The 14,121-nt window shown below is 35.6% G+C and overlaps 1 protein-coding gene and 1 long non-coding RNA gene across 3 annotated transcripts; both read left to right on the forward strand.

Moving 5' to 3' along the window:
* The first annotated feature begins 2,342 nt into the window (after positions 1-2,342).
* Positions 2,343-8,042, forward strand: LOC146910215 (U-box domain-containing protein 3-like). Of its 2 annotated transcripts, none has more exons than XM_085725348.1 (5): positions 2,343-2,554; positions 3,755-4,035; positions 4,235-4,351; positions 4,841-6,775; positions 7,630-8,042. In XM_085725348.1, the coding sequence occupies exons 2-5, from the start codon at positions 3,760-3,762 to the stop codon at positions 7,693-7,695; spliced, it is 2,394 nt and encodes a 797-aa protein (XP_085581474.1). In that variant the 5' UTR covers positions 2,343-2,554; positions 3,755-3,759; the 3' UTR covers positions 7,696-8,042. The 2 variants fall into 2 exon arrangements, with proteins under 2 accessions (XP_085581474.1, XP_085581473.1); XM_085725347.1 differs by having other exon boundaries at positions 2,343-2,550.
* Positions 8,043-9,184: 1,142 nt separating this feature from the next.
* Positions 9,185-10,799, forward strand: LOC146910216 (uncharacterized). Its single transcript, XR_015018465.1, has 2 exons — positions 9,185-9,437; positions 9,986-10,799. It is a non-coding gene; the product is annotated as an uncharacterized LOC146910216 (long non-coding RNA).
* The last annotated feature ends 3,322 nt before the right edge of the window (positions 10,800-14,121 follow it).

Consider the following 14,121-nt stretch of genomic DNA (forward strand, 5'->3'; position numbering starts at 1 on the left):
TCCCTACTTAATTTTAATAGCATTTTTAGTCCTTATAAAAAAAAATTTACTTATAATTTTAGTCCCTGCTAAAACAAAGTTTGATTAATTATCCTTAAACTCTTAAATTTTTGAACGATTTTTTTTAGACAAGATTAAAACACTATGAAAAGTTCATTTACTAAAATTTAGAATTTTCTGACATGAAATGAATTAAATATGAATTTTTTAAAACGACAAAAGTTAAAGATAAAAAGTAATAAAATCTGGATGTAGAAATCAAATTTTGCGATAATTTTTTGCGGAGGATCTTTTAGTAATGTTCTAAACATGTCTGCAAAAAATTGTTCAAAAATTTAAGAGTTTAAGCATAAATTAAACAAATTTGAATTGAGTAGGGACTAATACTCAGTGCAGAAAAACAAAATTAGGGACTAAAAATTCTATTAAAATTAAGTAAGGACTAAACTTACAAGGTCGCTATTTTATAGGGACTAGAAACATAATTAACCCTTTATTCAAAAAAGAAAAAAAAACATTTTTCCTTCTTCAGGTTTGCCAAACACCAATTTTATTATTTTTCATACATATACTTTGATATATATATATATATATATATATATATATATATATATATATATATATATATATATATATATCGACCACTTTCTTCCCTTTCAATCGATTTTTTTATAGATATATATATCGACCACTTTCTTCCCTTTCAATCGATTTTTTTTTCTCATACGCATGGGCCACGAAACAAACCCATGGCCACATGTTTAAAAGGACACAAAACTCATACCACTTGGATTAATTCATCATTGATTTTGTTACATTTTTTATTCTTGCATTGGACATTCATCTCATCATTTATATTTATTTTTAAGAAATTATTATAATTGTAAATTTAAATAAATTCAATCCAATATAGTGACACGGGTATTCGTGCACACAAACTTATAAAACTTATTTAATATCTAACCCGAGCAACGCTGGGTCTCTAAACTAGTTTATAATAAGGAAAGGTTAACCTGATGATTATGAGGAACCCTCACTTAATCAGTTGCGAAAATCAAGGTTACAGTTGGGAAAATCAACTAGCTATTAAATGGGTTTCTAACAACTAGCTTTATGATTTTTGTAGCGCAATAATGACATTGTTTACGTACAGTCGATTTAGATTATGTCGCATCATTCCATCACTCAGAATTAATCAATAATTGAAATCAACATACTTCCTCCAGTCACTATTATAAGCAAAAGTTTGTTTTTTAGGTTCATTCATTAAATGATGTATGTAGTATATATATAAAGACTACATACATTATTTATTGAATGAATCTAAAAAGTGAATTTTTGCTTATAATAGTGACCGAAGGGAGGATATGAGTATCATATTGTACAATGCATTAAATACATTATTGATCAAACTCAAACTGATTTTATCCATTAATTTTCCTACATTTATCTTTTTTTATATATATGCATTTCTTAGTTCAACAACCAAAAACTCAAAACACCGTACTTAATATTCTATTGAAGTAGTAGAGGAACTCATGGTTAAAAGACGAAGTTTCTTAGTGTAATCGTCTGAAGAAAGTGAATCGCAGTTGATGTTTATCAATTGATACCTCGGCTAACTATCTAATTCAACAATTCACTTTTCTGAAAATCTTTTACACCCAATAATAATAAAATTTAATAAAGTTGTAGCAAACATGAAATACATATATGTATAATTTTATTCCTAGATAACTTAAAACAAATTCACCCTTGTAACATCGTAAAAAACAAACCATTCATCATTCAATATGCACTTGCTTGCCTCAATTTTTTTTTCTTTTCTTTCAAGATGCACTTGCTTCAATTTGAATCAAGAGTGACATGTTTTTTAATTAAAAAATCTTATGCATCAACGACTTAAATCTTGTTGTCACGAGCTACATGTCTAAAATGATACTCACATTTATAAGCAAAGAGCACTATTTTAGATACATTGAATAGTTAATGTATCTGATCTATAAATAAAACTGTATACATTAATTATTCAATGTATCTAAAAAAAAGTGTTTTTTCTTATAAATGTTACTGTAGTATCTTTTAATAAGGGAGTATATTTTTTCTTACCAAATATTTAAAATAATCCGATTTTTAAATGAACTATCTATCAACCTTGACACACCATGATTTTTTAATTTTGACATCATAGCATTTTTTGTTGTTATTGAAAGCTTTTTTTGAGCAAGTTATTGAAAGCTGATATCATATGCTTTAAAATATTCATTTATTTCCCAAAATACACAATAAATCTGCAACTGCAACCGTATTAAAATCATTAAGGACCCACAACCTTAACCTTTGTTTATGATTTTTCTTAGTTTCATAAAAATTTATTTCTCTATGGTTGCTGAAAGGGACCCTCTTCCCCAGGCTTTCCAGGTGTCTTTGTTGAGAAGGGAAACACAGCCATGAATGAAGGGAAACAAACCCTTCACTAGTTACCATTGAAATTCACAAAATAATCAATTTTTATTGATCTCGATCTGTTTCTCATAACCATGCATACAGGTATGCAAATGCAATTCTTCAAACTTTCTATTTTTGCTAAAAAAATGCATTTTTTTTATCTTTCTTAAATTTTTTCATGGATTTCTCAGGTGCCCTTTTTCTGTTTATGACTTATTTGGTTTGTTTCTGGAGTTTGTGTGAATTTTGAGGAATTATTTTTTAAAAAATTGTACCTTTTACCATGTTGTTGAAACTCTTTTAGTTTGGTTTGTTGATTGGTCATAGAAAAATGTAAACTTTCTATTTTGTTGGTAGAAAAAATATGGAAAAGTTGTAAAAAAAGGTGGTAATTTGGTTTTTTTTTTTTCTTTCTTTTTTTGAGAGTTGGTGTATTTTTTTATTTTATTAAAATTTATGGTTTTTGAAAATGAAGAATTTTGTGTAGAAGTTGAATTAGGGTCATTTGAGTTGAAATTTGACATTGTTATCTTCCCAATTCCTCATGATCCTTTTACTGGAAATTATGAAAACCAAATTTTGTTTCTCCTTCTATGACCTGCATGCATTATTTTCATCAGCCATTACATTTGATCTCTTTTAGTGAAGTATTGCTAACCTCTTTGTAATTTTGTATTGACCTGTTATACCTTGAAGCAATATCTGTCTGCCTTACATTTTTGTTTCCAGTCGTTTCATGCTAGTTTATTAGTGTGATTTGCTTTAGAATGATATTCAAATGCTTATGTATTATAATGTATAGTTTCTAATCTTGTGTTTTTGCATGAACACAGACATGTGGTGTTAATAGTTACAACATTTCTCAATAATAGAGTTTAGTTTAGTGTAGTTTAGCTTAACCAGTAATTGTTGGAGAGTCGGATCAGAACCAGATGCAGATAAAAAGTCAGGCTAAAATTTAAGGATGGCCTTTGCATTTAAACTATAGGTCATTTGCAAAAAACTTGTATGTGGTTCAAGACATAGAAATTTGACTCCTTGAACTTATCAAACCGTGCATATTCACTCCTTGCAAGGGTTACCAACCTTTTTTGGTAAGTTTAGGGAATCAAGTTGCTTAGTTTTGAGCCACGGGGAGTTTCTCTGCAATTAACCTATGCTGGCACATGTTATGTGCAATTTAGCCAAAAATAAACAAAATTTTATATTAAATACCAGCTTAACTCTTAGTGTTACAAAACAATTCCTTTTCAATTTCTCTGTCGTTTTTATAATATTAGTTTCTTATGTGGTCTTACCAAAACAGGTCAAATGGATCTAACTTCAGCGAAATGTGTCCTCAACAGTATTTCTCGGTTAATTCATCTAGTTTCTTGCCAAGCAGTTAAGCCCATGCCCCTTCAGAAGAACTGTAATAATATGGTTGCCGCGTTGAGGTGTTTAAAACCAGTCCTTGACGATGTTGTGGATTACAAAATCCCTTTAGATGAAAATCCGTACAGAGAATGTGATGAATTGGATATACAGGTTAATGAAGCTAGGGAGTTCGTTGAGAAATGGAGCTCAAAGTCGAGCAGGATCCATAGTGTAAGCTGTTAGTTATTCATACTCAAACTAGTATAATTATACTCTGCAACTATTATTTCAAACTTTTAGGATATTCTGCTTCTTTGTTGGCATTTGAACAAGGTTGAAAGGAAGCAACAAATCGCCAATGCCTCTCTTCTCTAGGAGAGATTGATTGTGACCTCTTTTAACTGTTTTGTTGGGGTTATGGTATTTTCAGGTTCTTCAAAGTGGGGAATTGTTAATAAAGTTACAGAGTACTTCGGTTAGGATATGTCACATAATTTATAGATCCCCAAAGTCGACTTCATCTGCCTCGGTTTTGGATAATCTTCAGGTATGTGACGCATGTCCAAAGTTTGTAACTACTTGTTTCCTGTCTTAGAATTTGGGTTGAGCCTAACTCAACCCTACCAAACCGGCTTGTGAAGTAAAGAGTGTCACTCTTTTTGAACTCATTTCAGGCTTTATCTTATCTCTATTCATTGTGGGACTTGGATTTTATCCAATATACTCCCTCACTCCCAATACCATTAGACTTGTGTGGATATAAATGGTGAGTGACCCAATGAATAGATTCTGATACCATCTTAGAATTTTGGTTGGGACTAAATTAACCCTTTAAACACTTGTATAAACACATCTGCTGGCTATAACTCATCCAATATGAGATCATCCTGATCATTATTCTCTGATCCCTCCTCTCTCAAAGCAAAAGGACGAAGATAAATCATACTGCTGTATTTGGCTGGAATATTTATTCTCAGTTATTTGGTGTCATGTTGATTAATTAAGTTGTGAGACTAATTGCTGGCAACTTTTTCAGCACCATATACAGGAACTTCAGTCTCTGGAGAAAGAATCAGCTACGGTCTATATAGAAGAAGCACTGAGAAATCAAAAGGATAATACTAAACCTTGCTATGAACGTCTAGGGGAAATTATAGAGCTACTTAAATTGACATCAAACCAGGAGCTTCTGAAAGAAAGTATTGCTGTGGAAAAGGAAAGGTTGAATGCGGAAGTCAACAAAACAAAAGGGGAGTTGGATAAAATTAACCAAATTGTGAATCTCGTGTGCAGTTTACGTGATTATGTGATGAAAACTAAATGCCCTGAAGTCAAAAGTGGTGTCTCAGTCCCACCATACTTTCGATGCCCTTTATCGCTCGAACTCATGTTGGATCCTGTTATTGTGGCTTCAGGTCAAACATACGAGAGGCAATCCATCCAAATGTGGCTTGATCATGGGCTGAATGTTTGTCCCAAGACTCACCAGAGACTAACTCATGCAAATCTTATTCCCAATTATACTGTTAAAGCTATGATTACAAATTGGTGTGAAGAAAATAACGTTGAACTTCCTAGTAAATCAAACCAGAGTAATTCTACCCAGAGTTCACCCCCCTCAGATTATCTATTGCATCAAGATTTAGATCGTGTCTGTAGTTTTGGGTCTTCACATAGTAGCAATTCCAATTCAAAATCATCTCTTCAAACTGCAAATTCATTCGAGAAGCAAAAGGGTGACGACTCTTCCAGATTAAGTGGTGAATCCAATAGATGTCAGAGTGGTGACACGGAAAAGTTTGAGCAGCAATCTCTTGCTCCTTCGTGTAGTCACAGCAGAAGTGAATCATTTTCAAGTTCTATTTCTAGTACAGATTATGTACCTACTGTTTCAAAAAAGGTGCCAGGGATATCACATAAGCATCAACATGCGCCGTTATCTGGAGAAATTACTAATAATGTGTTTCCTGCTTCTCCTGCATATAAAGAATTCGGGAATTTTCCAACTGTATCGCGAGAGCAATTTGAAAGTCCTGGATTAAAAAATGCAACGATGGAGAACGAAAATAAGTACAAAAACAATAATAATATTGTTATTACCAGCCATTCAAATTCAAAAAATGATGCCAGCCCTGTTTTCAACTCGGAGCATGATAAATTGACCACCGCATCTCATGTCAGTAAGTTGATCGAAGATCTACAGAGTCAATCAAATGAAACAAAAGCTGCTGCTGCTGAAGAATTGCGTCTCCTTACCAAGCATAACATGGAAAACCGTATTATTGTAGGGAAATGTGGGACTATCATGCATTTACTTCCACTGCTATCTTCAAACACGAAGATAACGCAAGAGCATGCTGTGACAGCTATACTGAACTTGTCGATTAACGAAGACAACAAGACTTTGATTATGGAAGCAGGAGCTATAGAACCACTTATCCATGTTTTGACGTCAGGAAATAACGGTGCCAAGGAAAATTCTGCTGCTACTCTATTCAGCCTCTCAGTACCAGAAAACAATAAGGCGAAAATTGGTCGTTCCGGTGCTGTTAAAGCTTTGGTGGAACTTCTAGCTTCTGGAACTCTTAGGGGGAAGAAAGATGCTGCAACTGCTTTATTTAACTTATCAATATTTCACGAGAATAAAGCTCGGATAGTTCAAGCTGGAGCGGTGAAGTTTCTGGTTATGCTATTGGACCCTGCTGATGGAATGGTTGACAAGGCTGTTGCTCTTTTGGCAAACCTATCGACAATCCCAGAGGGTCGGGTAGAAATTGTACGGGAAAGGGGAATCCCCTTTTTGGTTGAACTTGTGGAATCAGGTTCTCAGAGGGGAAAGGAAAATGCTGCGTCCATTCTCTTGCAACTAAGCCTTCACAGCCGTAAGTTTTGTACATTGATTCTTCAGGAAGGAGCTGTACCTCCCGTAGTTGCATTGTCTCAGTTTGGTACACCAAGAGCGAAGGAAAAGGTATGTGCTAATTCTCTTTCAGTCTTTGCAATCTATTTTGATGGTTAAATTTTTGTTAGTGTGCCTATACCGTCATTTTGCTGCATTTGGATGAGCTGTTATCCATCTCTAGATAAAATAGAGTTTTCTATCTTTGTGATTTAATCATGATAACCAACACATTCGGTTTGTTGAAACTGATTGCTGAAATTTTACTGATACTCCATGCAGTGCGTCCTTTCCTCTCCCTTGTCCATTTTCCCTCAAAAAAGAGTGATTGAAATTCTGACTATCTTGTTTGGGGTTTTATTAATACATTTTCCCTCTGACTTGATATGATGCATAGGTACGGGTACGGTACCCGGTACGGGTACTGGTACCGGTACGTAATACGGCAAATTTTAAAAAATGAAGGTACGGGTACGTTGGCATAAAACATCAAAAAAATGTTTTTTCATGTTAATTACTACACTTCTATCATCATATTGCTTGAGTTTTTTTTTTTTTTTAATGCATCCCCTCTACTATTTTCATCAAAAGAAAGATAATTTTGGTTATTTTGTCAACGCCCGTACATTTTTGCTGCACCAATTACGACAAAATAACTAAGTAAAAATAGGTATGGTTCGGCACTAAGTTACGAGTACCATACGCGTACCCGGTACGGGTGCGTACCCGGTACCGGTACTTCTCCGTGTTTGGAGTACCCATGAAATAGGAAGATGGGGAAATCTCTTACTAGGTCTCCAATTACGCACTTACATAAGGCGCAGGCCCATTACAAATGGCCCTGCCCTAGCCTAGTTCTGAATCATCTGTAATGGAATAAATAGAAGAGAATGAATAGTTGCTAACATGTGTTGACATACATGCAGGCACAACAGCTTCTCAGTCATTTTCGTAGTCAGCGTGAAGGAGCTTCTGGGAGGGGAAAATCATGAAGATAAACAATTTTGGCTATTTTGTTTCTTTTTCTAATATTCAGGACTATTAGATTACTTTCATCACTATTTTTTTTTTAATTCATTTTAGTTCTATCATTTATGTTATTGTGTCAAACGTTTCATTTTTTATTTTGTTGGCTTTTGATGGCTTTGTTTCTTTCTACGGGGAGAGGTCTGTTATTAAGTGAGCAAGTGAGCTATTGTTGAAGTTTTAGGTAGGCAACATGATGTAAAACTCTATTTTGTTAGAGTCAAGAGTCATAACTGATGTGGTCCCTTGTCACTTTTGTACATATTTGTAAATATGGTATAGGATCTTGTGGTCTACCATTAATTTTTGTACCCAATTCTGCTTGAGTTTGGACCATTCTACCCAACCATGTGATCAATTCATGCTATTTGAGCATTCTGTTCAACCATAAATATGGTATAGAATCTGGTAGGGTTCATGAAATGGGTTTGGCCTAATGTTAAATAGACGCAATCCGTTACCACTGACAAGCTTATGTGAGATTCTTTTCCCACCCTCATGCCTCTGGTCGTTCCCCCTAAAAACCCGAAAACACTCCTTCGATTTTGTATTTAGAATCTAAGTACCCTTTATAACGTGCACCCCCCATCTAATGAGGGATTTTTTTAGCCACGGACAAGTTACTACTCCGTCAGGATTTTTTTACATCCCGATTTCAGAACCTGAATTTGTATTGCAAATGCATTCTCTGTGTATCACGCATTAGCTTGAACTTTGGACGATTCCAAAGTTCAATTCAGATTTCCTACACAACACAACAACTAATAAATGAACGCGAGGGAAGAACATGAGGATTCTTATCAAACAAAGAAAAACATAGCAGCACCAATGCATGCATCCAAACAAGACATGCATACTAATGCATAATCATAGCAGCACCAGCACCCACCTAGCACTGCTAGCAGAGTATCAGAAAACCGATCACAACTAAACAAGAGGAATGTATACTTTCATATATTGTCACAACATACGGCGGAAAGACAACCACCCCTAGTTACAAAAAGAAAAGCTCTTCAAAACTAACACACCAGAAATACTACACCCGAGGATAAACAACACATTACTTATCTCCAGTAAGATGTGAAAATATCTAAAATTCGGATGTGAAACAAAATCTGGAAATTGCATTAATCATTATATCACGAGGGGTTCAAGCCATGTAAATGACGCATTTGGATCCTAAAATCTGGATGTGTAAAATTGCTTTTCTGCTGTTGGAATTTTAAAATTGGGATGTGTAAAAATCTTGAAAAAAGCAGGTAACTATGGTTAAATTGTGGCTAATTTTTTACTCATTAGATGGACACGTGCACATTATTAAGAGGATTCAAATTCTAAAATCCGAAAAATGAAGGGGCGTTTTTCGGGGGGCAGGGCCATGGAGTTGGGTAAAGAATTGCACCAAGCTTATGGGGCTGTTTGGACCCGAAAATTGCTGTTCACACATTAGAGAAGGCTGGGACACACATGTAAAATACGTTTTTGCCCCCTCGGCAGTTAACTGCCGAGGAATTAAAAATCCGGCTGCAGTTAACTGCCGAGGAATTCCTCGGTAGCTAACTGCCGAAGTTTTCTGCTACAAGTCTGGCAGAAGCTTTCTCATCTCCATTATTCATCACATCTTCAAATTTTTTGTCTCAAATCTCTCTCACAAATCTCTCTAAATAACCCAACCAAATCCAACCAAATTTATTCAACAAAATCACAAGTAAGTAATTATAATGCTATTAACTTAAATTTTAGTTGTTATAAATGTTTTTATTTTTTAGTTTTTGAGTATATTTATTTTATTTTAGTTTTTGAGTAGATTTACATAGTATAATTCATTTTTAGAGTAAAATGTTTGTATGATGTTTATGTTATAGTTTAAAGTTTATTGGTTATATTTTAATTTGGTGTTTTAAATTAATTTTTTATTTTAGTTTTTAATTAGATTTACATGTGATAAATCATTTTTAGATTAGATGTTAGTTGATTAATTTTGTTAAAATGTTTGCATGATGATTATGTTATAATTTAAAAATTTTAGGATTATTTTTTTATTTGGTGTTTTATATTTTTAATTTTATTTTAGTAAGACTATATGATTTATTTTAAGAGTAAATATAATTTGAATAATTTTGCTATATTTTACGTTAATTTTTTTTTTTAGACAATTACATTTTAGGGTTATTTTTATGATTTTTAGAGTCTATGTATAATTTGCAATGTTTGAATGAGTTTTTCATTGATTCTTTTAAATTTCTATGTGTGTAGATTTGAAACAATGGCCGGATGGATCGACGTTCATGCAACATTCAACGGCGGAGAAACTCATAGGTTGAAGGTTCGGTGCCTTGATGTAGCGTTAAGAGGTCTCAAGGATCAACTGAATGAATTCTACCAAGGAGTCAACCCCAGAGACACAAGGAGGGTGCAAAATATTTTGTATAAACGTCCAAAGCTCGACGAGGGGAGCGTATCATTCACTTGGGTGGAGTTAAAGAACGACGAAAACGTGACGAGCATGTATTGGGAGCACACAAAGTTCCAGTGGATCGATATGCGGGTGACGTTGCTGAGATCAACTGAAGATATCATCAACAACTTGATTCCGCCAGAAGATCGTCTTTAGTTAGGGTAAGGTGCATTCAAACTACAACATTTGTCTCACCTCTGAAATGGGGTAATTCAAACTTGCCAAACAGCGAGGACTCAAGCATTTCGCTCGCTATTCATGTTTTTCCTTTGAAAAGATTAAATTCTTGTTAGGCTGGTTTAGATGAAGGTATTAGGTGTCAAGGAATGGACCTCATTTCGGTGGCACTTGAATACCTTCATCTAAATCAAGCCTGACAAAAATTTATTCTTTTCAAAGGAAAGCATGAATAGCGAGCGAAATGCTTGAGTCCTCGCCGTTTGGCAAGTTTGAATTTACCCCATTTCAGAGGTAAGACAGTTGTTGTAGTTGGAATGCCCCATTTATGTAGTGTAACGAAACCTGTATCGCAATATTTATTCGAACGAATTCATGCTATTGTAATATTTATTCGAATTCACGCTATCGCAATATTTATTCGAATTCACTCTATCGCAATATTTTAAATAACATAAAATTCTAAGTAAACAAAATAAATCAAAAAAAAAATCAAAAAACAAACTTCGGTGGTTTAGTACCGAGGAAAACCTCGGCAGTTTAGTACCGAGGAAAACCTCGGCAGTTAACTACCGCCGGTTTCATCTTTTCCTCGGCAGTTAACTGCCGAGTAATCCTGAAGCCAGAATTTGCAGAACCTGTTGAAGGCAGAACCTGTTACATGTGTTTTTACACATTGTAAACACATTGTTTCGATGCCAAACCATAAAGCTAGTCAAATCAAATTACATACATAACTGAAATTGAAAATATAATACGGAAACGAGCAATTGTCATAAAAAAATGTCATCCAAACAAAGTAACAACAAATGTACTGTACTAACAAAACGGCCAAATGTCATGAAAATACACCAAAGTCCTAAAAATAAATCCTAAAAATACTAGCAGTCCTAATCCTAAAAATCCTACTGCTGGTCCTGGTCATGCTGGTGCTGCTGGTGTCTCCTCCTCGGTCTCTGGGCTCTCCTCCTGGTAATGATCGGCGCGATCTGCTGCCTAACATCCTGCAAGGCCGCATACAACTGCTGAGGGGTCATGCTCATCACCTCCTGACCCAAAAACTCATCAGCATGGGCAACAGCGCCGCTAACCATGTCATAGGTGTCAGGGGAGCTTCTCGCCTCGTACCGCTCCCACTGCTCTGCAACGATCTGCTCCTCGTTTGGAGGCCTCGGAACATCTCCCGGAAGAAGTGGCAAAATCTGAGGGTGAGACATAAGCGTGTACCATCGTACATAGCCCTCTGCCATACGCCATGGCTGCTCTCCTGCCTGCTCACCCCAATTAGCCTCCTTAAGTGTGTGAGTGCGGAAGTCCGAGAAGGCCTGCACAATCTCAGTCGGTGTCAGCGCTGGAACATCCGTCGGAGGTCTAGGTACCGACTGGACGTATCCGTACTGCCTCAATACCCTCTCCGGCAGGTGACGGTACACCCTACGGTCGCCGCACATGATCCAGCCAGAATACCAAAATACCTCCTCAAAAGGCTGGAACTCCCTGTGCCCTTCGTACGGCCTCCAACATACGTCATCAAACGTAATGCGATCAAGCAATGACCGATACGTGGCCCCCTCTCCATGACCCTTCTGAAGAGTCCACCTCGCCGCAACCGGTAAATTTTCAATGTAGTCCGGGTTTGGATCAACAGTGTAAAACTTAGGGAAGTGCGACAAAAACCATGTCTGCATAAACCATACAAATCACATATAAATAAATTAAAGTTAACTAAAAAAATAAAATTTACAATTAACAAAAAAAATATAACAAAATATAACAAAATAATAATAGTTAACAAAAAAAATTAAAGTTAACGAAAAAATATAACAAAATATAACAAAATAATAATAGTTAACAAAAAAAATTAAATTTAAATTTAATTTTTACTTACAGTGAGCAGTGTCACGCTTCCCCCAAGCTGCCTGTCTCCGGGCAAACAAGCCTGAGCTAACTCATCGTACAGGTATGCAAGTGCCATCCCTCCCCATGAATAAGCACGCATCCCCGCGTAGCCGTCCGCCATAGTCGTCAAATAAATCAACTGGATGCGCTTGTTGCTTCTATCCCCAAACAACAGGCATCCAACCAAGTATAGAAGGTAGGACTTCACACAATAAGTCCTAACCCTCTCCAACTCCTCCAGCTCCTCTGGATCCTGTGTATCCGCCAAAAGGTTGGCTCTACCAAGGTGCGTCGTATAAAACTCCCTCAGCTTAGGATAACTAATGTATCCACCATACTCAGTATTGCAGATTTTCTCTGCCTGCGACCTCGACGCACCCAAGTGAGTCATCAGTAGTGCCTCTCCCTCATGTCTCAGCATCTTCTTCCGGTGGCCCAACATCCGCCCTTCAATCGGGACATGCATAAGACATGCGACATCATCCAAAGTCACAGTCATCTCCCCCATAGGCATGTGAAAAGTGCTGGTCTCGGAATGCCACCTCTCGCATAAAGTCATCAGCAAAGCGTGAGGCACAGTGGCGTAGCCCAAGTATACCAAATCATGTAAGCCACTCTGCATAAGCGGATCCCAAAACCATCTCTGATTGGGGTTTGGACGTCCGAGACTCAAAATCTTGGGGCCATGATTAATTGGTTTTACAAAACGCTTCTTGCGGCACTGCAAAAATAGAAAAATAAACATAGTTTAAACAATGTAAACATTTAACTAATAAATATTAAACTTAACAAATGCTAAAATAAAAATAAAGAAAACATATAAAGAAAATCACATATAAAGAAAACATATAAATAAAACATATAAAGAAAACATATAAATAAAACAATTTAAAAGAAAATCATATATAAATAAAACATATAAATAAAACATATTTAAAGAAAGTCACATATAAATAAAACATATAAAGAAAACATATAAATAAAACAATTTAAAGAAAATCACACATAAATAAAACATATAAATAAAACATATCAATAAAACATATAAATAAAACATATAATCTAAACATATAAATAAAACAATTTAAATCAAGAAAGGAAAAATAAAGAAAATAATTAAACATAAAGAAAGGAATTAAAAAAAACATATATAAAAGTTAACATTTAAAAAAGAACATTTAAAAAAAAAAATACTTACGTCATCCTTATTATACCAAAGCGGCAATGCCACATGACTGGCATAAGAGTGAAGCAAAGATATGTCCTGCGGTCCTCCAGGAAAGGGAGCGTCCGTAGGCAACACCTCCGGGGCAGCCGCTGCTGCAATGTCATCCTCGTCTGGCTCCTCTGGCATATGCGGCTGCTCTGGCATATACTGCTCGTCGTACCCACCGTCGGTCACATCATGGTGATCCTGATAATTCAGGTACTCCACCGCCTGGGTCGGGTCAACCACCTGCGACTCTTCAGGCGGTGCCTGAGAAGCCTCAGAAGGCTGAGAACTCCCTGAGCCATCCCCCCCCCCTCCGACCTCTTCCCCTCTTTGGGATATGTGCGTTTCTCCTCTCCTTCTCCTTCCGGTAGCTTTGTGTCTGAGCACGCCTACCACCTATCATCTTAGATGGATCAATGGGCTCCTGATCGGCCATATCTACACAAATTTTTAATAAATTAACATCATTTTCCATAACATAATCAAACACATTAAACACACTAGTCATAACTTAATCATTAACATTAACAACAATCAACATCATTTCGATAACCTAAAATCATTCATACAATCATCATTATAATAAAATCAATAACCTAAACTAATCATTTCTATACACTTACAATAAAATCATTCATACAATAT

This window comes from Medicago sativa, chromosome 7 (genome assembly GCF_051527215.1).
Source record: "Medicago sativa cultivar Bolivia chromosome 7, Bolivia_mono, whole genome shotgun sequence".
Taxonomy (NCBI): domain Eukaryota; kingdom Viridiplantae; phylum Streptophyta; class Magnoliopsida; order Fabales; family Fabaceae; genus Medicago; species Medicago sativa.